This window comes from Camponotus floridanus, unplaced genomic scaffold (assembly GCF_003227725.1).
Source record: "Camponotus floridanus strain SB8 unplaced genomic scaffold, Cflo_v7.5 scaffold9, whole genome shotgun sequence".
In the NCBI taxonomy this organism is placed as follows: domain Eukaryota; kingdom Metazoa; phylum Arthropoda; class Insecta; order Hymenoptera; family Formicidae; genus Camponotus; species Camponotus floridanus.
Window position 1 is genome coordinate 1,925,618 of NW_020229860.1, and position 27,966 is coordinate 1,953,583.

General features: G+C 30.5%; 1 protein-coding gene across 3 annotated transcripts; it reads right to left on the reverse strand.

Annotated features, from left to right (window-relative positions):
* Positions 1-791: 791 nt before the first annotated feature.
* On the reverse strand, positions 792-27,532 carry LOC105257544. 3 transcript variants are annotated; one of them, XM_025414777.1, is made up of 10 exons: positions 27,372-27,532; positions 21,897-21,989; positions 11,291-11,488; positions 10,716-11,066; positions 10,154-10,470; positions 5,009-9,374; positions 4,479-4,733; positions 2,576-2,760; positions 1,684-1,867; positions 792-1,341 (listed from the first exon to the last, which is right to left on the reverse strand). In XM_025414777.1, exons 2-10 carry the CDS (start codon positions 21,936-21,938, stop codon positions 1,066-1,068), a joined length of 6,174 nt encoding a protein of 2,057 aa, XP_025270562.1. In that variant the 5' UTR covers positions 21,939-21,989; positions 27,372-27,532; the 3' UTR covers positions 792-1,065. The 3 variants fall into 3 exon arrangements, with proteins under 3 accessions (XP_025270562.1, XP_025270563.1, XP_025270561.1); XM_025414778.1 differs by lacking the exons at positions 21,897-21,989; positions 27,372-27,532 and adding an exon at positions 14,014-14,407 and having other exon boundaries at positions 5,009-8,030; positions 8,151-9,374; XM_025414776.1 differs by lacking the exons at positions 21,897-21,989; positions 27,372-27,532 and adding an exon at positions 14,014-14,407.
* Between the last annotated feature and the right edge of the window lie 434 nt (positions 27,533-27,966).

The following is a 27,966-nucleotide window of genomic DNA, read 5'->3' on the forward strand; positions in this document are numbered from 1 at the left end:
TGTTTCTAACTGTTTCTATTAACTTTTATTAATAACATAAAAACGTAAAAATAAAAATACATCTATGAACAATTAAATAAGGGGAAAGAGATTTTATGTAAAGCTTAAATAATACATCACATTGGTTTATATGTAATTTCTCAATGTGTTTTTTTGAAATTATCAAACAATATTTTTTATACAAAGTTGTCACGATTTTATAAGGACCTACAGGTTTACGTTGTACAATAAAAATCAATTTGATTATTTCATTCGTGCTATATATATTTATTTCATGTATACAATATTAGAGCACTTTTACATCTGTTTTATTATCTCTGCATATAAGCTTGCAGTTAAAAAATGCATGTAATTCTAATAAGTAGAAAAATATGAATAAAATTGGTAAAAAATTTTATCAATAATTATTCAAAACTGCAATTGGATGATAATAGTTTTACACATAAAAAGCAGTATTGATTAGTAAAGGGGCACTTTTATTTTAATTATTAATTGTTAACATTAAAATATAAAAATCTAAAATTTTGCGACTAGATAAATCGCTAACTTATATAAATAACTCTTATTATTATTCATTTAATTTTTGCCCAAATATTCAATTTTATATAAGTATCGTACAAGTTCAATTTATAAAATTTTTATATCATTAGTGTAGTGTAAAATGCAAATAGCGCTCTAATTAAAGAAACTAATTTTCACACAAACTTGTGTCTTATATTTATTTATCTTTAAATATATGTATATAATATAGGTTATATACTGTAAAAAATTTATAAACACATAATTTCTATTTATTACAAATATGAATTTAAGGCAGGAAATGTTTTCCAAAATTTCAATAAATTTAACAATCTTTTAAATCACATTTATGTATCAAACATGGGCGAAAATTTCTGAATCGAATAAATTGCATCTGATGCAAAGAAACGTATTATGCTTGTAAATCCGCGAAGAAGGGAGAATCCCTAGACAATGTATCTAGACAGTGACTATAATTAATTTATTAGAAAGCACAAAATTCGCGGAGGATTTAAGCTCATTTTAGGGAAGATCATTATAATCTTGCTAGCGTCTCGGTCTTGATGCTCGTAAATGCGCTGGTTTATTATGAAGCATAGTCTCGCATTTGGGAATGTGTCGTTCCGCTGCAGCCTGATTGAACTTTCTATTACAGTGTGGACATTGGATGTAATCGCTGGTATCGCTGGGTGGAGGTGGTGGAAAGTCCTTCAAGTTTCCGCCTGCTGCCATGTGTGCCTGTAATTGCTTGGCGGAACGAATCGTGTTGATGAAATCCTCGTGTTTGCGCCGCCAATCGGATTTTACCTGCGGTTTCTTCGTCTGGAACAATGTAAATATATGATCACTATTTTTTCTGATTCCTCCAGCCTTCGACCAAAGTGAATTATAATGATTTGTCTAATACTTTTACGCACCAACATTTAGTAATATATTTCTCTTTATCGCATTCTCATTAAAATTTAATTTATAAATCTTCTTTTCAAAGATATTCATTGTGAGATAAAATAACGCGATCGCTAGTTTAAAAGAATCGATATTTTATTTCTTTTGTATTTATATTGACTGTCAAATAAGTTAAATGTCAAAAAAATTTTTGAATTTGAAAAAAACCATCGAAGCAAGATATAAAATAATAAATCGATAAATAAAAAAAATACTAACCTCCTGCTTTTTAGTAAGGCCCTTCTTGGCAAACGGTTCGAGCTCAGTTCCTTTGATTCGGAATGTCATTGCGTCAAACTTTTTTCTCTTCATATTCACTACTTTCACACAGATCTTTTCATGATAGCCAATTCGATCTTTTGCGAAAGTACGTTCACATGTCTTACAGGCTACCAAATTATCTCTGTAAAATAATAAAATATCTTTTATTAGAAAATACATAAAATTTGCAAAAATTTAAATTATAATTTTTTTTCTGGCGACTTGATTTATATGCATTCATTTATTATATAACTTATGTTCGCACTTGACATTATGAATCTTTCTAGCGGAGATTATAATCGTTGATGTAGCTAGTATCGTTGGCTGGAGGACAAATTATGTTGTAAATAATTTTTATAGAAATAATTGAAGAAATAATTGAGATGAAACGGCTTTTATACTTTTTAATGAATTTTTAATTTTTTCAAAAAATATAAAAATTGCATTTAAAATCCATAATGAAAATTCTATTTAATTCTACTAAAGATCCACTATGTTTGACTTTTATGACTATTGTTTATCTGAATTAGAAATAAAAAAAGCTGATGCAAGATATGAATAATGCACGTATATTTGTTCTCTCATTTCTTTCTTTGATATATTTGTGCACATTTTTTCAAAAGACATTACTTGTCTGTTATTATTCTGATTGCAAATATAAATCACATATTTTTTTTGCTCTAAACATTTCTTATTTTAAGTTTGTAAATGTGAATACTATTTATTCACTTATTATATTTTTTTATTATACATTTATACTTAGAGATTTTATTTGAAATGGTTTTTCGAACTGTTTATTTGAACTATTTTTCGTATTAAAATATACAGTACGGTTTCTAAAAAGACTTACGCGGAAGTTTCGCTGGATCTTGGTGAAAATGATCCCTTAGCTTGTGGTCCACCGGAAGCGGGTGTCTTAGCTCTTGTTGTCATTTTATTTTTCGTGCCAGAAACTTGACCATGAGTTAAGCTAACACTAGAGTTTGATGATACCGAGATCGGTCGATCTGATGCACTAGAAGCTCTTTGTTGTTTCTAGATAAGTAAACATTGCGCATATAAATTAAATGAACAGATAAAATGCATATATTTCTATAAAAAATTTACATTTTAATACATTCTTTGTTGAAATTTTCGACAATCTTTTGACGGTAAAATAAAAATGTAAGTTACTAAATTCAATTATAATCGTACTTTGTATAATATAATTTAACCTGTTTTCATCATTTCGTTTTTTGAAGCGATGTTATAACTAACATTGAGAATTTTTCATTTTTTTTTTCACAGAATATATTTCTAAATTGATTCTGATTGCAATTGTTTGCGAAATAAATTACACGGCCGTGAAAAGACCGTAGCAATATAATTCAGTTTTACGTCAAATACCTGGCTGGCATTCACTGCTGATTGATTTTTTTACATGCACAATACGACTTTCAATTTGGAAATGGGGCGGAAAATCCATGCACGATTAACTGCCTGGTCGGGTTAGCGTCACGAGAGGCGACATTTTATTTTGACGCCGCGTTTCAGAGAGCATTACTCTTGCACTGTCTTTTTTCACCGCCGACCCGTCACGATTTGATCGAATAAATACGGATTTATTTCTACTTCGAAACGGACAATAATGTCGAAACGAACGTTAGTAATAAAACTGCGGCATTTAATCTGTTCACTCTTTTAGCAATTTTTCAATAGGACTAACAAATTGTATAACATTTTTTGTCTGACAGATGTATAAATGATATTATGATTTATCTTAACTAGTAATTCTATATTTTATTTCATATTATATATAAAAATTGAGAAATCCAGAAAAAATATAGTAAAAAAATTGGAAAAAGATGATAAAAAAACCATTTAAAATTTTTATTTCATCGTACACAATTTTTGAACATAAATTCCATTAACTATTAATAAAATATAGTTATCTTTAATTTTTCGCAATCGAAAAAGAACATATTTTTTCTAAAAATCAAATTTTTACTTCTATACTTTTTAGTTGTAATTTAAATTATTTTTATATAACTAAGTAGCAATGAATTACTATCGGCTATCGACAGCAATATCTGTGCTTATTGTAACATAGTACGTAACATAATGTAAAATGATTTTTGCAAATCACAAAATAAAAATCAACTTGTTTCACAATTGACTCATTGTCAGATATCAAATATTTAATAGACCAGGAATATTCTAAAATTCTATTAGATTTTCTTTTTACACACATACACATTGTATAGATTCTTTGAATATTTTGACGTATTGTTTCTCCATAAAAAATTGAGTAAGATATTTTAATATAATTGATGGTTATGTGTAAACAAAACGCTTCTAATTAAGCTTTAGTAGAAAAAATGGGGAGTAAAATTATATTATATTTTTCTATTAATTTTATACAGAAATGGATTTTGTATAAAATTTTAGTTTGCATCTCAGTTATAAAAAAATATGGAATGTTAAGAAACTAATAATGATCTTAAAAAGATACGCGATTATTATGGAACATTAAATAGAATCAGTACTACTTTGAAACTTGAATTTTAACTCGATTTATATAACGAAAAAATAACGCGAAGTAATTTTATTACGTTTTAATTGCATTCATAGCTGTTAGTTTTAAATAATACGAAAAATCACAAAATTAGATTATTATTCATTCCGTTTTGTCAATGTAATAAAAAAACGCTCTTATTAAATTAAATTAAAATAATGCTCTTATTAAATTTTTTAAAATAAAATTAAAATCTTACATTGCTAGAAGACTTCTTTATTAGTGATTTTTTCGACACTATGTCACCTTCTTTTGCGAATTGATCGTCTATTATAAAGGCGTCGGATTTCTTTGTCGTAGATTCGTGCAATGAGCCGTTTTGGAGAGCGACACCATCGATTGTGTCGACAACTTCAATTGTGGCCGCTTTACTTCCGGTCGAATCCACGCCTTTCGTGACCGCTGACTTTCTTAAAGGTTTCGCTTCTTGATTCTTTGGCTCTATAGAGGCATACTGACGGAACAAATCATGATATATTATACTTGTGAGAAGTTACATAAATTACTTTAAACTTAATATTCCACGAGATTTCATTTTATTTTAAAATATATTTTAATAACATATTTATCTATATAAATATAAAATATTTTTTCGGATAATCGGCTTTTTATTGCGATAAATAAGAGATAGGAAAAATGATGCATACGTCTTTCTCTCACAAAAATATTTTTATTATTATTATAGAAAGCAATTCTGGTAAAAATATCCAATTTTTCAATTATACTTACTTTAGAAGCAATATCGGGACTTTTGGAAGGAGACGAAGGTACGCTTCCTCTTGTCGCTCGCGCGTTCGTTTCGTGATGCTTTCTCGTAGCTGAATCAGGACTCGGGCTTTTCGTGATCCTGGATACACAGGATTTAGCTTTAGTCAATCTTGCCGGGTTGTCCCCGAGAAATACGTTTTTTGCTGCATCGGTCGCAGAGACCGATCGTCTCGCATCGACATCCTGTCGCGAAACCGAACGCCGATTTGCAATTGCTGACCTCGACTCTTTTGCAATTACTATTTTATTTTGTTCGTTATCGATTGATTTCCGAATATCTTCGATAGATCGTAATGGCTTCACGGAAAGCATTGGCATTTCTTGCAATCTCTTTGATTCTTTTGCATCCTCGCGATCCTTGAAAGATTTTACCTTTGAAATCGCTTTATCCTTATGAAATCTAAAACTTACGGAAGAATAATTTTCTTTCTTACGCGCTTTTGCATAATTTAATTCTTGACTTTCTTTTTCTGAATCAGATTCGAATAATCGTCGTTTACATATTGGTGATCGAGTTTGCGTAGATTTTTTGCTATGAATCGTGTTTTCGATTCTTTTTTCTAATCTTTTCATTGAACAAATCCTTTTGCCGGAAATTTTTAAATTACTTTTATTTAAATAATTTTTGAAATCTTTATCGACTGAAGATTTCGGAGTTGATTTTAAAACCATATTATCTATTACTTCCGGAAAAGAAATTAATGTTGATCCCTCTGAAGTCTGTTTAATAGAACTTTTTGTTTGCATATCCATCGTCTGCAGGGAAATCTCTGGAGATGCTTGGAAGCTTGTCGGGCCTAAAGGTTCAAATTCTGCGCCGATGGAGTCAAATCTTTTTAATGCCGACTCTACGGAGTCCATTCTTTCGACATTTTTTTTAGATTCGTTCTCTCGTTGCATTATTATTTTTGAAAATTCTCTCGCAGTGTCTTCCGACTTTTCTATACGTTTTACATTCGTTTTATTAAACAAATTTGCCGATTTCTTTGCGATGAATACATTTCCGTTTTTGTGATCTTTGATGGTATTTGTCAAAAATTTAGATGTGAAATTCTTATGCGATGTGACTCTTTGAGATGGCAAAATCTTTGAAGTGTCGGCACCAAGGGAAATCTTTACAGTTTTCCTTAAAGATGGAACTCGCGGTAAAATTTTAGATTTTACATGTTGACTACCACATTCTTTTTTTGTTGCTTTTAAAGTATTCGATATCGTCGCTCGTTTTTCTCGAAGAATAATGTCTTTATCTATACTTTGATCAGTGGAATTTGGACGAGGAATATTGCGATAATCCTTAATCTCCTCATTCAAAGCGATTCCAATTATCGTTTGATATTTTTTATTTTCGATCCCAGCATCAACCTCATCCACATTTTCCTTCTCGTTTTCTATCCTTTTTCGATTATATTCAGGTGCGGACAAGTTTTTTTCTTTTAAAGTATCTTGCAATCGCGTTGAATGTAAACTTCGCAATTGATCCAATTCTGCACGCGTTCCTCCGCTTTGTTCCTTAGAGTCGCATAAATGCGGAACTATATCATCAAAATATTTCCTTTCCCCAGAAAAATCGGGAGACGCTTTCGAAGAGCGAGTTTCCATAGATCGATCCCGTGTTTGTTTCAGAGATCGAGGAATTGTATACTGTCGATTTTCAGATTTCGTAGATCGAAATGCAATGCGTTCAGTTTGATTTCGTACGGATTTGTTCCACGTTTGTTCTTGTGTTTGAGATGTTTTAGTTTTACTCACTAGATTTTCATCTTCCTTTGGTCGAGTTATATGTCGGGAAGTCTTATTTACAGGACTACAATCGAGTTTACTTAGACTGATTATGTTTTCTTCACTATCTCGATAATTTTTGGACTTTTTACTTCTTCTGAAGGAATCCTCTTTCGATTTGAAAACATTTGATTTTAAAATAGATGCTCTCTGCTTTTGTGTTTTGCGAACGGGATAGGTAACTGAGGTTTTGAATTTTGTTTTGTCGCTTATCGATTTTGTATATGTTCCATCAATTTGTCGCCTCGATATTGGGCTCACTGTCTTTTGTAGCTTGTCGCGTTCGATACGATGATCGGTCATGATAATCTCTTGAATCTCCATATCAACTTCTGTTGGAGTGATACTTTTGCGAGGCAATTCTGGTGTAGTTCTTTTTCTATTTTCAGTAGATGACGAAATCGCTTTTTGAAAAGATGACGAAGTTTTACATCGATTTCTCGATTGATTATGCTTCGCAATCAAAGCGTTTCCACTTTTTATATGTTTCGGAGACGATTGATGGATTTTGTGTTGTTTTCCATTTTGAGATTTCATAAATTTACTAACAAGTCCTGCTGATTGCAAAATATTGTCAAATTCCAAGCCATATTTCAAACTTACAATCGAACTTGTCGATGTTGCGGACGTTTCCGAAATCTTCGATGATCTGCGAGATTCCGTAACGATGCTGGAAATTCCGTTTTTCTTTAAAGCTTTTTTCGCTTCATGTTTGATGATCGAAGGATTTCGAATTCTATCTTGTGAAGAATTGATTTTATTAATAGAGGATAAAGGTTTTATAGATTGTTTGTAAAAAATATCTGGAGTATAACCGCGTTGTTTTAATATATTTTTAGTGGAATCAGTTGAACTCGATTTTGGTTCGATCAACATCGTTGTAGCAGATTTTTCGGATTCTTTGCAGAAAAATTGCGGGCTTGCCGTACGCTTTTCACGTTTTTCGCGAATTTTTCCAGACGATTTGGATCCATCGTATTTTCGATCGATGCTGACAATTGCTGCAGATCGTTGCTGGCTTTTCCTGCTGGACAATTGTGGAGTAGTGCTTTGTTTTAATATTTTTTGATTGTATGATGGCGATTTAGGTTTTTTAATTTTGTGATCAATACTCATAGTTGTGCCAGACCGTTCGGATTCTTTGCAAAAGAATCGCGGACTTGCACTTCGCTTTATTGTTACTTCTCGATCATATGATGGCGATCTAGATTTATCAACAATGCTATCAATACTCATAGTTGTGCCAGATCGTTCGGATTCTTTGCAAAAGAATCGCGGACTTGCACTTCGCTTTATTGTTACTTCTCGATCATATGATGGCGATCTAGATTTATCAACAATACTCATTGTCGTGCCAGATCGTTCGGATCGTGGACTGATACTTCGCTTTTTTAATATTTCTCCTTCGTATAATGGCGATTTAGAAGTTTTTCGATTGAGACTTGTATCTAAAATTCGGAATTTCTCATCGGTCGTACCTAGCTTTGTTAATATCTCTTTGTTCCATTCTGACGATTTAGATCCCGTAATTTCTCGATCAGTACTCATAGCTGTTTCAGATCGTTTAAATTCATAACGGAGTGGACTCGTACTTCGTCTTGATGAAATTTCTCTTTCCCATAACGGTGATTTAGATTCACTTGTTGTACGAGATTGTTCAGATTCGCTGAAGAAAAAATGTGGACTTTTACTTTGCTTTGATAATGTTTCTTGATAAAATAACGGTGATTCTGACGAATAAGACTTTCGATCAATGCTCATCGTTGTTCCAGATCGTTCGGATTCTTTACAAAAGAATTGCGGACTGGTGTTTCGCTTTTTTAATATTTCTCTTTCATACGATGGTGATTTAAACGAAGTTTTTCGATCGAGACTTGTTTGGAGGTTTTTATCGAAATTAATCGTACTTCGCTTTTTTAATATTCCTCGATCGATTTTAATAGCCTCGATTTCTTGATCAGAACTCATAGCTGTTCCAGATCGTTTAGATTCACGAAGAAGATACTGCGGACTCGTGCTTTGTTTTAATGAAATTCCTATATCCCATATCGGTGATTTAGATTCACTTGTTGTACGCGATACTTGCGATGATTGCTCAGATTCATTGAGAAAAAAGGGCGGACTTTTACTTTGTTTTGTTAACGTTTCTCGATAAAATAATGGTGATCCTGAGGAATCAGATTTTCGATCAATGCTCATAGTTGTTGCAGATCGTTCGGATTCTTTACAAAAAAATTGCGGTTTCGTGCTATGTCTTGTAAATATTTTTCCATCAGCCGTTAGTGACTTAAAGCTATTTAAAGCCTTTCTAGGATAAATCGAAGAGTCTTCTGTTTTTATTGGTTTTTTAGAAAAACTTGGCGAATTGTTGCGACGGTTAAATATTTCGATATCCGAATTTTCCCTTCGTCTCTTACTTATTTTATCGATTGCGCGAGCTTCAGGCGGCAGAAAATTTTTCACATTTTCAAGAATTCTTTGACTGCGATCTGAGATCCAGCTTCCGCTTTTCGTGTCGGTTGGGGAAGTTCCGGTGATCTCACTCCGTCTGAGAATATACAGTCGAGAAAGCAAATGTAGAACGATTTCTGAAGAAAGATCACACTAAGAAATGCGTGCTTTTTCATACAGCGGTCGACCTTATTTCAGTTCAGCGCCCAAGCTGATTAGCGCTAGCTGCTTTTGTGATAGACATTCTGCTAGTTATTTTTCTCGCAACCCGAAATGTTAAATCTGCCTCGTGTAAATTACGGTTAAATGAACACGGAAAGATAATTAAGCTCGTGAAGTAATTTTGCACGCACCTTCTAACTGGAGCAGAGGAAATATCGAATTAATTCTCTCTTCTGAGGATACTCATTTATTCAATATTCATGACTCAGTGAATTAGTTATCCACCATTTGTCCATTTTTAATATTCGTTCTAGTTTACTTCTAGCGATGAGGCGGAGGTTAGATAAACACATGTATTAGATAACAAAAATTATGTGATATTATTCTTCCTCACATGTATTTTTTCTTCGCGAATTTCTCAATGATGTACATTGTTAGCGCAATATATCTGTAATATTCGAGGAGCAATTGCATTTACGTGGCGTAAATTAATTCTGGCAAGCAGCGGCGAGTTATTAGCGATTGTCGATGATTGAGATTCACAATGATTTTTTGCACGCATATTTATAATAATAAACTTAATTTCCAATCGCAACAGAGAATATTTTCTATATAAAATTTAATCTTTTTATTAAAATTTTGCAATGTGTATTAATCTCTGCAGACTATACTTTATTTACAAGTTTTAATTATGAACAATAATACAAAACTTACCTCGAATTCGATTTTGTCGTTTGCTCGGATCGCTTTTTTATCACGTTGCTCGTTGAAGTCAACTGTTTCGACATGTTGCTTCTCTTCGCGTTTGCGTTTTTGAATCGCTCGAGTCGCGCTTCTGCTTGAGACAATTTTTTCGTGACGTTTCTCCTCGGAAGTCTATCGGGCACGTCCACCATGAGGTCATCCGGAAACTCCTCGTTTTCTAAATCGTTCCTCACGTGATGTTTTAGACTCTCATCGAATCCCATTAAATGGATTTTCGCCATCATGCGATTATTCTCTACTGTCTCCCGATCTATTACTTCTTCTTGCTTTAATAGAATAAATTTAAAAAATAATACATTTATAAAATATATTTGATAAAGTAGCTGTACCAAAAAGTACACATATTTGATAAAGTAGCTGCATCAAAAAATACACATTTCAAGGGAATGTTTTTCAGTACTCTTAATAATTATCGATAATCTCACACATATGAGTAATTAAATTAAATTAAATTAATTCAATTAAATTAAGAATAGAACAACAGAACATTAGGATTTTGTTTGCAACCAACCTCATTGTCAGCTTCATGACGATATCCGTTAGCAAATGTGGCGACGCGATTCTCAACGAATTCGTCCTCGTCATCATGACGACGTCCGATAACGGATGGTCCGAATGACTCGCGCATGATTTCTTCGTGATAGGAAACGACGGGTTTGCCGCCGTTAACATTACTATTGACATCCGCGCGCGTTATGCGTTTCACGTTGACGGATTGCCGGTTCACCATCGAATTTCCGTTCCTTTGCGTCGCCAAGCTGTTCGTTTGCTTCCGCGACTTGTTCTCGAGCGGTTCCAAAGGGTAACTCCTGTCGATTCCCTTGACGGTGGTTTGCCGCCTCTCGTCGAACATTTGCCTCACCTTGCGCGATTGTAACAATACATTTGAAATTTTAAACAGATAATTTGAAAAATTAAAATTATTTTTCTCTTTATAATCTCCGAACAAGGAATTCGTCTTTATTTCTCAGATTTACTTTCGTTAATAATAAGCGCGCGATGAATCACGACTCGAGCTGACGCGTGCAAAATTATGATGTAACTCCACTCGGTATTATTCTTCGTTCGTTCCGCGAAATCACTTACCTTACCACCTTGCGAGGTCGAGGTCGTGTGAGTCGTTGTCGTCGCTGTGGTCCTAGTTGCAGTGGAACCGCCGTGATTAGAACTGTTGGAACCCGCGCTACCCCGTTGCACCACTTGATAGGCTCGCTGCTGCTGCTGATCGTACAGCTGCAGCAGCTTCTGCTCCTTCTCCTGCAGTTGCTTCTGCTGGAAGCGGGCCTGCATTTCCGGATAATTCGCTTTGAGTTTCGGCATGTCGCCGCGCAGAAATGCGGACCGACGTCGCGCGGTTACGTACGTCGGCTCGCATGTGAGTGCACGGTATCGCGCGAGTTTCTATACCGCAGGTTACACGGCAACCGTCTCATCGATTCACCTCTAACCTACATGCGAGGGGGTTAGTAAACTCGTTATTATGCTAAAGCGGATCGTCCGTCTTTCCCTGCGACGCTCGCTGTGTGTTTCAACCTTCTGCAATTCTTGAAGAATATCAATGTTATCTTTGATATTATATTTCGAACAATTGAATAAATAATTAAATAAAATTCGGATTATTTAGCAAAAGAATTGGCGGTAAAATTGATGAAAAACGTTGCTATTCGTTCTACATGAATTTTTTATAATTATCAATTTATAAATTAATTTTTAGTTATATAAGAAAATAGTTGATAATGAAGGCTTTTTACGGAAAAAGTTGTAGATTGAATCATTTTATTTTATGATAATAAGATAAATTATACATATTTTTTTTAAGACTTAATAATCTTGTTACTTTTTGCGATCAAATTGATTTGTATTAGTTTTATAAATATTCATAATAAGATCTTTTTTATATCATCATAGTCATTTTCTGAGGAAATAGAAATGGAGCAAAGATCAATTGTGGTTCAATAGTCATTTAGTTCTCCTAATTGCATATCTCTTCGATGATTGCACTGGCAATCAGATGCACCACTAATTGATTCATTCCTAATGAACCCGCTATATTGAACACTTTGTCTCTATATACCATACGGTTATGAACGCAAACTCGAGATTCATCAGAAAGGTAATTAATAATGACAACGGAACGTTAATTATACTCATGATAGTAGAATAATAGGAAAATATGGAAAATTTTGAAAACTTTATGATTATAAAATTTTAACAAAGAAATGATTATGAAATTTTAACAATCAATTATATTACTATAGATTATTTCAGCATTACATAGGAGAAGTATTTTTCAGGTACAATAAATAAAAATATTAGCTAGAGATCTTTAAATTATACATTGTTGTAATGTGTTATTATATAATATATGTGTTATTATAATATGTAAGAGCCATTAGCTCTTACTTGTCAATTTTTAATTGATTGAAAACTTTATGTAATCAATAAAGTTGCTTGCCAATTTTTAATTAACCTTAATTTTTATTATTCGAGCCAATTTTATTTTTATAAAGTTTTCGTTACGTTTTGACCTGATAAATGCTCGTAAATGCATTGTTATTGTATTGGCAAATCCTTGATATATATTCGCGAGATTCTGACAATCGATGCACATTACAAATACTAACTATACCCATTGTGTCCTGGTGAAACATGATATTATGATACGACTATTTGCTAATAACACATCCATTAGTAGCTGATTGCCAATTAAGCGTGAAAGAATATATTTGAAGATAAACAGTGAAGGAATAAGAGGCATGGAACATAAATAGTCGACCTATATTTTAGTTCAAAATAAAAATGCTTAATATATAATACATTAATTTTTTTTGCATTAAAATTGTATTCGTTTTAGATGCGTTAAAAACGCACGAAATGATTTTTAAAAAGGAAAAAAACGATTCGATGGATTAGGTATCGCGTAGGCATACGGGCTATTCGAGATTCGAGAAGTCGACGACTCTGACACACATAACCATATATAGAGGAAGCAACATTCCCGTTTCATTCTCGTGTCTGCGGTTTCTCCTTTTCCGCTTCGGAATATTGCAGATAAATGTGCGCAACGTCTTACGAAAGATCTGACGTTGGCCCGTTTTGACGATACGATTACTTACTTGTAATGAATCTTTCTCGTCTTCTCACTGAATAAGGTATATTGATTGAATGATATTTTTGCTCTCGTTGCTACAATTTTCCATTAATTTAACCGATCAATAATCTTCACTAACTGATTAAGTTTTGCAATTATAATACATACCAGTAATTTTAGTTAAATTATAAATATTTTTAAAGGATTATTGAAAAAATTATATTCGACCGAACTAGCCAGAAATTTCCTTTATTTAATACGACGTTTCGACCATATGGTTGTGGTCCTTATCAAGTATATACGATGAAATATAATAATCAGGAGGCAAACATAGCACTTGTAAAAACCATCACGAGTCACAAATGAAAAACGTTATATAATTGATCATTATATAACGTTTTTCATTTGTGACTCGTGATGGTTTTTACAAGTGCTATGTTTGCCTCCTGATTATTATATTTCATCGTATATACTTGACCCTTAAGGACCACAACCATATGGTCGAAACGTCGTATTAAATAAAGGAAATTTCTGGCTAGTTTGGTCGAATATAATTTTTTCAATAATCCTTTGATTATTCGACTAGCGATTATACCTTTCTACATTTATAAATATTTTTGTAAACTATAAATATTTAAAATTTCAATATTTTACAGTGATCGATATCTTGATATCTTTTACAATATATAATTAATTTTCAAGTTTATAAAACTTGTACCATTGTTTCCAAATTAATGGAATCATATTCCTGTGCGGCCCATGATGTTTTCATGTCCATGGAAACTCCGCGAGTGCCCAGCTGTTGCGGTCGATTATGCATATTTTTTATCGATTTCTCAATCAATTTTCTATTTGGATGTCATTGGTCATAAGAAAGTCCTAAGAAACTGTCATATTCTTCCTAAGAAATCCTTGCACAAATCTTCTTATATTGAAAATTTAACTGCTGCTTTATCCAATCACGAATTATTGATATCTTTGATATCTTTAGAACTCATACAGATAATTATTTCAGTTTCGTTTATAGAATTCAAAGTCGTAGAATTCATAGTTCACATTTTCACGTGATATTGTCATTCATTATGCGAATTTTCGGGATAAATAATTTAAAAACATGTGAATATGATTATGTTCCATGATATTTTTCTTTAAATTTAATATTGAGTTTTTAAAACAGAGAATGTGCGAAAGAACTTTAATAAAAAGTTATATATATAATCATACGAGAAAATCTATATCGATAATAGGTAAAGGTCGTGACGTTGTACATCAAGTTCATAGTCTTTTTCTTCTCAAACTTTGCGAAACAAAATACTTACGTGCTCAACAGGCAGGTCGAGCATTATTAAAAAATGCCTTATTAAAGCAGTTTATCGAAAATTTAGTTAAATTGCCACGATGTGCGTGCCTCTTGCTTATGCTAACTTTTAAATCTTTATAAATAATTTTTTGCGTATTAGTATGTATTATTCGCTGCATTTAATGAATTTTTATTTAATTATTTTGTAATTTTGTCGCGTTTATTTAATTACAATTGAGTGTGTAATTCATCTGAATTTAATTCTTTGCGCGTATAATAAGAATTTATTATTAAAGAAACGCAATTTTCGTAATTTATTTTAATTTGGCCATTAATAAATCTAGAGAAATCCTTGTTAAGTTAAAATACGTGCGATAAAAAAAGAATAAAAACAATTATGTATTTTAAAAGTTTTATATTTTAGAGCAAATAATATATCTTTTTATAAAACAATATCACATGGACTGTTTTATAATTTCTAAAATTTATTTAAATATTCGCAATTGAATTAACTTATTAAGGATAAGCTTTGTTAAATTAATAAAATTGCGACGAAGAGTATAAATAATTAAAAATATAAATTTTTAAAAAATATCGAGTATTTTTTAGAAATGCAATTTTCTATAACTGTCAATCTAAATTTAAGTCATAGACAATATGATTTAAGTCGAAGCTAATTTGCCCGCAATCTCATTAGCAGATATATTGAAGGAAGTTTTTGATAAATCAATGCGGCTACGATAACAAACAGTTGCAAATTTTTAGAAAGTGTCAATTTGATATTATAGGCTAAATAAAACAAAGTGTCATTGAAACGTTAATATGCATTCTCTACTTTGAATTTAAATCTCATACTCTCATGCAATTAAATTTGCACGAAACATGACAAAACGTGTCCAATGTCAACATTGATGTGAGAAATAGCGTATATATAGCACTACAATTTGTATGTGAATGCTGTTGAATGTTTTCACAGGCGATCGCGTGGTTAATCGCGAAATGATGAATTTCGAAAGTTACGAAATACGATTAGCTGGGGCGGATGATTTAATAATCGGCTAACGCGCACATTGCAACGTTGATAGAACTACCGCACTGTGAATGTTACCATCACAACTGTGTTGTTACAACGTACTGACATTGTGTGGCAGTGCGCATGTCCATCTCACAAAGTTCTACCCTTACAACCGTGATGATAGTTAATGTAGGTTGACAAGCGATCGAAAAGAAACCCCTATATAATATGTACACGTGACTAATAATAAGTTTCAAGTGTGATTTATTCGTACATAAATTCTTTAGTAGCTTAATTTTTTTTTCATTTCTATTTTCATTATAATCAGTGACATAATCAAGTGGTGGCTAGGTGAATATTATTATTAAATATGCGGATATGTAGAGTGAGACGCATAAAAATGACATATATTCTTGTTTTAATAAAAAAAGATAATTTTAATAATATAATAATTTTTATAAAAAGAGAGCTCTCTAATTTATATAATATTAAAGATATTTTTGACCATAATAGTATTTTGAGATATTTTTATACTTGTGAAAAAAATTATTCTAAAATAATAGTCTTGTTGTTCAACATTGAGATATTTTTAATTAAGATAAAAATATTATTTTATCCCATTATTACTTTACCTTATTATTTTTTCATACTAAAAGAGAGTTCTTATTAAAAGAAAATAAATTATAAATTTAATTGTATGCAATATATCCAAATATATCCAATTATAACATATCTCGGATATACATATTGCATAATAATTTGGATATATCTCGTTATTTAAAATTAATAATCGGTGAATAACTATTTTTCTTTTTAGACAATTATTATTTTAAACTTACATATTTTTCCATTATTAAAAATATTTCGATATATTTTGAAAGAAATAAAAGAAATAATTTTTATTTTTTTAAATGTATTACGTATTATAATAGAATTTTAAAAATAACATTAATATAATAAATTTCACGATATTATAGCCAGAATAAATTTCTTCGCTAAGTATATCGCTCACGTACAAAGAGTTCGAAACAACTTATCGATGTTACTTGGAAATTTCATTGAAGTACAAAGTTCAAGGTTGAAAAGAGTAGAGTAATAGAGGTGATCTTAGGAATTGATATAAACGAGTCGTATGTTTGGCAGCACGATTTAGATCAAGATTTATTACTTCCTTGTTGCTTTCATAGACTTCGTTCACTAACGCGGAAGATTGGCCGACTTTCGACGAGTTAATGTCAATTTGCCTTAATAAGGTGAGTTTTATCGCAGTTGCATCTCGCGACAATAGATAGGGCTGTTCGCTGCAAGTAGAAATCGATTAACCTATTAAAAATTTTAATTTTAATTTAGTTAGCGGTATATATGAAACGTTTTATTTCACAAAATTAATTTATATAGGAGACATTATTTGTGAAGTTGTCAAATATTTTTATATTGATTATACTGCGTCCTATTTTTATTTTAAATAGCAATTTCGTGCGCTGTGTTAAGAATGGGTTTCTAAGAAAAAATCTTGAAATGCTTTTCGAGAAATAATCCGTGTCGCTTATCAAATTCACAATATGAAAAAATTAATATTGCCACATATGAAAAAAATATTACTACAAATGAAAAAAGGAAATCATTTCGCTTATGTGATTTATTTTGATTTATTTGTTAAATCTCACGCGCGCGTTTTCCGTATAAAATGCTATTTTTATTGTCGGGAAATACCACAGGCTTTGCCGCGGAAATTAGTTGTCAATACGATCTGTAGAAAGAGAGATTTACAATAAGAAATATACTTTCTTCAAAGTATAAATGAAACATTTTCATTATTCAATACTGAATAGAGATAAATTTATATTTAAAAACGTTTTATCAAATTTATCAAATTTAAATTACCATTTTATTGTAAATATGAAAACGAATTAATAATTTTTTTATAATATTATTGAACATCGTCAAAAATTGTCAAAATTTGACAATATATTATAAATGATAAATTTAATAGTTCCTTAATTTATACTAATCTTTATAGTCTATATAGTACGATCATTATTTTTTCATATATTCAAAATTATTTTTTTAATATGTATAATACATAATATATGACATGTTTTCTCTTCTAAACATAATGCAAGATGAAATATATTGTCAAGAGACTCATCCAGTTGCTTTTTATTCGTTCGATTTTATACAAAAGAATAGTCGTTATTTAGAAATTATCTATTTATATACGTTTGTTCTTCATTCGGATGACCTGCGGAATATCGATCCCCCAAGTCTCCTACTTTCAAATATTACGTTTCAAAAAATAAGGCTACGACAGATTTAAAAATGCATTGTTTGCCATAGGAAGAGGGGCAAGAAGAATCGTGGAAATGTTGGACGCAGGTATTCCTTGCGATTACGGCGTTCGACAGACCGAAAACCAATCATTTCGCATGACCAACAATGCTCTCGAAGAACCTTGAACTTTATATTTTATCGAAGACGAATTGAATTTTCGCGTGCAACTATGCAAACTTTTTATACATATATTCTATACTTTCGATGAAGCGTTTCTCGGAAATGGAATTCAAAAGTTATATAAGTTTGATAAATATTTCCCATGTGAAAAAAGGATCTTACGTCACATATCATGATACTTTCAATTATAACGAAAGAACAAGGAAATATATATTTTACAATAATACTCTAAACCTTTCTTCCAATCTCTATCGATATTATATCAATTTGAATATCTGTTTCGAAATGCATTGTTTGCCGTAACGAAAGTTAGACGAGCAAAATAGAATATCGAGAGAGAAAAATAATAGCAACTTTGAGATCCCGGCACAGTATCCCGTTTGTCTTCCATAGATCATGCACGTGTCCCGATAACGAAATCTGCCCATAATTACTTTGCTTAACTGGGCATGCACCTCGCGAAATTACAATTACAAATCGGCGGCAAGCGAAACTGCATCGTACCTCTCTTCATCAATTATTTATAAGCCAACCGCTACCGTTCCCGCGGTCCTCCTTGCTGTTCCAAATTCCCATTTCAGATTTATCCGTACGAGCTTCACGTTCTGTGTCGCACGCGCCTTTTTTCTCTCAGTGCGTGTTGAATGTGTACGCTCGCGTGAAATACGTGCCCAACATTCCCGTGTTCATAGAATATTAAAAAAATGTGTTTAAACATTTTGAAAAAATTTTGTTTTTTAGATTCTCTTATATTAAACGTCTCTCTTACAATGAAAATATTCTTCTTTTGTGCAATTCTCTAACAAAATCAAGAATTTGTAATGTAAATTATATCCGTTCTAGAACACTTGTAGATATATATCATCTCTTCATGATGTTTAAAAATGACTTATAATTAGCAAGCGCTTCAATTACTTTGCACTGTAATTACCTTGCAAAATGGGATAGCTTTCTAGAAACTTTTTTAATCGTTGCTTCGTTGCATCATTTAGTTTCAAATTATAAATGCTTGTCAGATTCTCACTTATGCACTTTAATGATTTTAAAAGATCTCTCAAATTTTTTTTTTAATCTATCGTAAATCATACCATTGATCCTAAAAATATCTACAAAATTTATCAACTAAATTTATTAACAAGCCAATAAATATAATTATGTAATTATGTAATTATGATCGAATCGGGTTCCTCGAGCGACAATGACGTAATGCGTTCGTATTCTCGAGATCTTTTTTTTTCGACTCGTACCTTCCTTCAATGTTGGAAGGTCAAGCGTGGGTGTCGCAAACTGCGTGCGTCGTTCGCTGTTTGATCATTTATGCGCGTTAGTACCAAGAGATGTCTGGAAACGAATCGTATGTTGCACAGAATGCAATGCGCATTAGCTTCGTCTGCATTAATATTCTCAGATTTTATTGAGAATTATTACATATATCCATTTTCTGTTCCCACAACGATGCCTTATACAAAAATCAAAACAACGACAACTTCCAAGATATGCAATGACAAATCAGGAATTGTTGCAAGCTTTGTCAACGAATAAATTTACTAGTTCAACATGAATGAATTAATTTGGTCAATAAAAAGTGAATCATTTTTTTCCATAATGCACTGTTGATTTATTTTGTTACTATGTAATTATTTTTTGTTTCTATGATATAATATAATTAATTGCATTTTTATTATAATTAATTATATCGCTATTTGTGATCATATAACAATAATATTTGTTAATTTGGTGGTAACATATAGTGCATCTGTGTTAGAGTGGTATACAATTTTCACTCTTTGATTCGATTTATTGTTAGATAGATTAAATTTCGAGCATTACCAATTATTTCCGTTTCAAATTCAATTAACAATTTTTGATCAAAAGTTTATGTTTTTGATATTTAAATAAACTCACAAAATCAAAACGATTTTACATCGCGCGAAGTTTAATCCTCTCATCTTTTAATTTAAAACAAATGTACGAAACGATTCGCTATATTAACATAAAGATCATGACAAGATAGAAAAAAAGGATTAGTTATATACTAGCTACATTTAAATTATTTAATATAATTGCTCCTGTTTTTTCTTGTTTTTAAGACACAATATATACATATTATAGAAATGCTGGAATTAGAGTTTAATTAAGAATATTATTAGAACTTATAACCGAGGTATGAAAGATGAACGGATATCAACATGAAACATTAGAATTGGAGTAAAAAAAAATTTTTCCTGAGATTGATTTATTAAATTCTTGTTATTCTTGTTTTTAAGAATAACTTTTGAATTTTACACATTACATTGTTAAAAGATGTTTTGATCCATTTAATACGATATATCCATAACTGCACATATAAATATTTATACCAAAAATTCAAAAAAATTATTATTCAGTATAATTTAGTATGTTGTCAAAGCATGTAAAATATTTATAGAGTTAAGAGTATATTTATAAATATAGAATATTAATTAATTTTATAAACAATGTAGAGCAAAACGAAATTTTAAAATAAAGATTCGTGTGCGCGAAGAAAAAATAATATCTGAGAAATCTGCCTGTCGCATCTCATTGCAAAGGAAATGACGTCACAGTATTATGGTTACGAATCTCAATAGTTTGTCATGGTTGACAAACCAAGCGTCTACTTTTTTGTCTTCTTTAAGTCTCGCGATTCTTGTCTCGCTCTATAACTTGGAGTTGCGTTCTTCCAAGAAAATTGCCCTTAGAGGTGTGTCGTGTAAGAAATTAAAATCAGTTATTAAAGTATGTAATGCACTTTTAGTATAAATATAATTTTAGAAGTTAATTCAGAGTAAAAATATATAAAACAAAAACTTATATGCATGTTGCGTAATTTTTATAGTAAAATAAGTATTCTCCTATCTTTATAGAAAATGTTAGAAGATGATAGTACAATAAATTGTTTAACATAGCTCTATAATTGTCATTGATTCTTATCAAATGGTCATTATGGAAATTATTTAAATACTACAAACTTATTTAAAAATTATTGAAACGGCTGTAATTCGGAAACAAAGTTATCTGAAAATAAAAATCGTTCTTATTATTTTAATTTTGAATTACATTTGAAGTTATATTCATTGAGAAACATATTATATATGTGAGAGTAGGCGGAAGAGGTCTAACCTTGTCGAAATATCAGCTGTCGATCGGATTTGGATATATCGGTATACGTGGGTTGAGCATTACGCGTACTTTGCCTGAACAAGATGCCATATAAGCATTTGCATGGTACAGAAACGATACGTGGGCCAAAAGAACACGCGTCAGTTACCTTAAGTGGTTTACTAGATAATATTTCGAACATATAAGAAAGAGTGAAAGAGGACCATAGCACAAAACAAATAATCGATAAACAATTTATCACATTTTCGCAAAAATAACTTTATCATGAATGTGTTTCTATTTTATGTAATATCGTAAATGGGTGTAAATAGATTCCGCGCGGTGATCTATTTTCACGATTAATATCGGAAATAAAGGACTAATATCGGAAAAAATATTGAGCACAAAATTGCATAGACTTCCAAATGCGCATGATATAGCAAGAAATTATGTTATGCCTTTAAATAAAAAGTTGTTAAATTATCGATCGTTAAATTCAACAATTTATGAAAAAACAATTTTGATTTATGTGTTTACTTATATATTTTTGTATTTTACTTTATTAATTATACATTAAAACGTTTAACAAATTTAACAAATCCTATACTACATCTTGAAGATTAATTATACATTTATTTAAAAAAAATTATTAATTTATTTGCAGATAGAAACTTATCTTTTTAATATTATCAGTAAAAAAAAGTGATTCTTTTACCTGTAACATTTCGAGACGCGACGATGCTTGTGGTGCTGCCATGTTTCAGCCGTCTATTATTTTACCACTCGTGCAGCAGGAGATGTTCTCGTTCTGAAAAATATCAATCAGTTTTTTCAATTCTAAAAAAGAGCAAAATGGATGAACATCAATATAATCTTAACATATATATTTCATGTGTTATTTTTGGCAGATTGAATATTTTAATCTTAAAATTAGTAGAAAAATTTATATTATTTTTTTATTGAGAGAACGATACTAATACATCAAGTTTGATAGATTTTTATATTAATCTTTTTTTATACAGATATTATTATTAATAATATGACGTCTTACATGATAATTAATTTAATATTGTTAGTATCTGGGAATATTAGATTAACATTAGGACAATATTTTCATTTCTTAATATAATGCAATACAGTTTTTACACATATATAGTGCATTTTTCCTGTTGAAATAGTGAGCCATTCTTTTAGTTTATTAAATTGGAATATTGTGGTAAGTTTAGAAGATGCTTGGAATATTCCAATCAAGGTAGTTGTATGCTAGCATCATAAACTAAAACGCAGTTAAACAAATATTGCGTATCTGTAATTCGCTACTGGCAGAGTAGTAATATTACAGATGAAAATAGCTCGGATCAGTGTGCGGGAAACGATGTAGTTCCTCGAGTTCCAAATAATTATACTTAAAATAGAATTGTACGCGGTATTATAGCTACAAAGCAAATGCTTCCATACTACATCATAACAACTATTGAGCAATCAAATATGAGTTATGTTTCGCTTAGAAATTTTTCACTCTTACAAGAGTTTGATATTGGATAACAATATAGATATATTGGAGATCCTGATAATAAAATATTAATCAGAAATACGTTAAATAATATATGAAAATGGTATATCAATTTCCTATAAAATTTTTAAATATAAATACAAAATTACAAAAATGAATTTTTAATCCATTTGAAGCTATGCAAAAAGAATGTTAAGCTCTTTTTTGTAAGTACGTGCAATTTTAAAGCGGACAGATATCAAAGGTTTAATGGCACGTGTTAGCTTTCACTTTTTGTTTCATCTGTCACATTATCGAGCGTAATTTCTGACCGGTTCGCAAATGTAATTGTAATCGAATGAATTCAAATTATGCACGGGTGAACTCGACTATTGTTACTCTTTCGAGTGTTCCACCTCTACACAAAGTCAAGCGCGTTTAAACGTGGGTGGATCAGTAACGTGGATGCGTTTAATATTAACGTGATACGTTATTATATTATCGATTTTAATCATTTTTATGTTTCTCATCCAGTGATGGACATATTTTAAATTTAAATTATTGAAAATAATTATTTCAATAGCCCTTCATTTAAATAAAATATTTATTCGAAAATTTATTTTTCTGAAAATTATAAGTATCGGAATGTATTGGAAATATTTATTTAAAATACCATATTTTAAATTAATAACTAAAACAATATATTTAAAAAAATTATTAGAAATTCTGGTTTGAAATAATACTTCGAAGTTGTTAAATTTGTATATTTATTATACATTGAGCATTTCAAATATTTATGTTTCTCTTGTATTTTTTAAAATATTTGTTTTTCAGATTTATGTATTAAAGAAAATAATAACTAAAATAGTGATGACTAAAATAGAGATCGAATAAAATGTATTTATCTTAAGAATATAAAAACAAATTAATGTTTATTTTCAATGCTAATTTATAAAAATATATAACATAATAAAACATGAAATATAATAAAACATGAAATATAAAACATGAAATATAAAACTAGATGTAATACATAAGAAAGAAGTAAATAAAATAATTCGTATATAAAAACAGTATTTAAATATTTTAATCCGTATATATGAGAAAAATAATTACTTAATTGCATATACCTAGTTAATGATAATACCCATTTTTTTCAAAAGAGTAATTCATAAAAATCGTGCGTTCAACGCACATCCTTGATATTCTCTTTAGGAAATTATTGATACGAAGTGACTCGTTATAATGTTTTTAGGCCAGCAACATCGTGATTCACGCGACCCCTGACGTAATCGTGAGACTTTTATGGTTAAGAACGGAGAGTCGTAGCGACTCACAACTTATTTGCAATTTTTTCCGAACATAAAGATACAGCTCGCATCGTGTGCTAGAAATAGTTCAGAAAATCATCAGAAATCAATTAATCTTTCACAGATTATTGTAAGCATATAAATACATAATAATCAGGATATATATTACTAAAATTAATTATATATATATATTAAACAATCTAAAATAAGAATGTCACAAATTAACAATAAGAAACGTAAATCAAAATTATTCGATTTTGAAATTTAATTTGTTTTTCCTATCAGTTTTACATATACAGCATATACGGCATATTATAACTAAAGAAATAAATCACACATTTGATTAAATTACGATAGTAAAATAAATGCGTTTTTGCAAAATTTCATGAATTTGTCCGAGTTCGATGGCATATGCAAGCGAACGAAAACGTCCAGTGACCCAGGTATTCGACTTTCATGTGCTCTTATTGCATGGATTATTTATAGTTTTACTAAAAACGTACTCTTCGGGAGGATTACCATAAGCTATTCCCATACATATACAGTCACCGTTCTCTCTTTCTCTCTCTCTCTCTCTTCTCAGGTACACAACTCAATTTCTATAATTAAACTGTGTACGCGGTCATTTACGATAAAATTTGCGAAACGACGTATTTATGTCGATAAATTGCGTGAAATAATGGACGTGAGCAAATAAAACTAACAATAAGTCGTTTAAAGAACAATAAATATAATATTCTATAAAATTTTATCGCGAGAAATAAAAATTTCTATGGCAGCTTAATTAATAGTATGTAAATTGTGGCGTTAGAAAATTTTCAATATTATTATTCGCGCATGCATATATGTACGAACGGCTGTGCGAATCGCGTGCATGCGTGCACAATTAGGTTCGTACTCGCACATGATATGCACATGCTCGATTCGAAGATGAGGAGAAAAGGCACGCGTTCTTATAGTTGAATGCGCTTGATGCATCAAAACAGTAATACACCGCGATGCGTAATGCAATTCATATTGAACTTTTTACACGCACAATAAGATTCTCTCGTAAAAATAATTGTTTGCGAGAATACATTATCTGAATTTTTATCAAGTATTAAATATTTTGTCTCCCTTAAATAAATTAAAATAATATATCAAGGATTTCTCAATAGAAGGACATATCCCTAATTTTTTGAAAAACAAGATAATAATTTAAATGAGGTATTAAGATATTAAAACATTAAGTATTAAGACATTAATAATATTCTTATATACTGCCTGCTTATCCAAAACATATAAAAATTGCATTCTTATTTCTTATGTATAAAATCCAAATAAAACAGTTTTAAAACAATTTTTCTCATTCTTGTAAAATTGTTTCGGATTTAAGCTTCTATGTGTTAAAAAACTTAATTAAATTTAATAAGGATTTTTGTCTCGGATTTATTAACATATAAACAATTTGTGTTGTCGAAATTTAATACAGTATTATATATAAAAATTTTTAATATAGTATTATATATATTATATAAACATAATATATAGTATAAAAATGTATAATATTATAAAATTGTATGTATAATTCCAATTATAAAATGAATATAGAATTCCAATTAAAATACGTGTTATCTCTATTACCATGAAATTTAGTTAAGCTTACGATTAATTAAATCAAGTTAAATTACAATTCATTTGCATTGATTAAACGGTAAATGACATTACACGGTACAAACAATATTCAATATCACTCTTTGAGTTAATTATTGTTATATAATGGCCTTTAACAGCGTCTTTGAGAACGGAGAACGATAATAGAGAGAAACGATGCCTGCGATTTAACGGGCTGTGTGTAACGGTGCAATTAAGTAGTTGCATTTTAAGAACATTCGTCTGGCCATTCTCTGCTCTCACATTCGTTATCTTTCATCTCGGCTCGGCATAACCAGACATATGGCAGACGCGATTTCTTTCTTTCTTTTTTCGAATAATTGTCAGTAATTATCACGAGTCTAACATATAAGATTGACGTAAAAGCGTGCGGCACTTGAGAATTATTCGCGGCGCTTATTCACATTTTACCCTGCGCAATTTATCGCGGAATTTAAGCGTGTAACAAGTTGCATGATTTTATACATCGTAAAAGTACGAAGAAAGGATTTTTATGTATTTTTGATAAGAGATACAACGATTAGCAATCGAACTTTTTGTAGTCATTAAAAATATGTCTTGCAGCAAACGTGCTAAATATGTGATAATTTATAATATGATTTATATTTATCTTAAAATGAAAAAATTATCTATATTTTTTATTATATTTATATATATGTATATTCATATATATTTTATTTTTAAAATTATCCAGAAGCAAATTATGTGTCTTAAAACAGTGCTTCATAATATTTTATCGTACACAAAATAAATATCTGTTTAAATTAACAATTTAACGATGCTTTCACATAACTCATCAACTACAATTTTAGAAAAAAGATGAACAAGATAATGGCATTATTATTAGTTACGATGTTAATCATGCTGGGGATAGTTATTATATTTTATAAAAGATGAATGTATTTTGGAAGCGAGAATGCTATGATCAATTTTCAACAGCATGATAAATTAATGGAAATTAAAATGACACGCAAAATTTGATTTATGTTTCCCCGAAAAACATTAACAATTCGTGATATAAAGCCAGTGTTTGAAAAGATTATATTTGAAAATATATAAAAAAGTTGAAAAATTGAAAAGATTATATTTGAAAATATATTAAAAGCGAGATCAATTTTCTAGATGCCCCGATATTTCATTAAAGAAAAATCATATTCACATCAATTAATAAATATTCATGAATAGGAAATTTTCACATCAATTAATAAACATTCATGAATAGGAAATTTTCTAAAATAATCATTAATAATAAAGAAAAATTGGCTTTTACATTAAATAGTTTAACTCTTTTATATTTATCCAAAATATAAACATCCAATTTTATTAACGATTTATACTTATTATTAGATATATAGCCACGAAATTGATTAATTTCTTTTTAGAAACAGAATGTATAGAAGTTTTTATAACGTAACAAAAAGAGAAACAATTTTTTATAATTTGTATTATCAAAAAAAAATACGAATGATATATTTCTAAAATAAAATATTTTTAAATAATTTTAAAAATTTTTCAAAATATGTTTGATTTATTTCGAGAGAGAGAGAGAGAGAGAGAGAGAGAGAGAGAGAGAGAGAGAGAGAATCATTATATATATTTGTACATTATTAAAGTTGTAGGATAAGGCAGACGAGCTCTACTTGAAACAGCATTCGTGATAGAGCAAGTGCATAAAATGCGGCGCGGCAGCGAAGCATGCAAAAGAAAAAAAAGCATAAAAAGAGAGTAAACTCACTGTCGTGTCGAGAAAAAGGACCCAACAAGAGAGGTAATCACAGATGATCTCTGCAGTCCTTATTCGAGGAGGACCAATGCAGCACTGACAGTTTTGCCGTCCCTCTCTGATTCATCCTACGACTCCCTCTCCGTCCTTCTCCCTCCCGGTCGGTTTGGTAAAAGAGTAAGAGGATGACGGAAAGTGAACGAGAAGGGTTTATGAACCTGAAAGGGAACCTGGGGAGGGAGATAGAGTGTCAGGTGAACGCCGGTATCGCGCTAGAAATATGATGACCTTCGGACAGGCCGGATCGTATGATCTTTCCGCCGGATATTTTGTATCCTTGGAAAAGCGTCAAAAATGTAATAAAGTTTTTTTGTGGAAAGTGATTTATCGTCATGACAGATCGTCCAAAGATGATAAACTAGTTGGTCATGCTTGATAAATTGAAGATTTTAAAAGATATTTTATGGAATATCGCGTAAGGTAGGCTTTTAATCGACAAGGAGATGATAGAGAAAATAATAATACTGAGAGAATATAAAGGTATAATGTAAACTATACATATAATTTACATTATACATAGAGTTTATATTTACATATATATAAATAT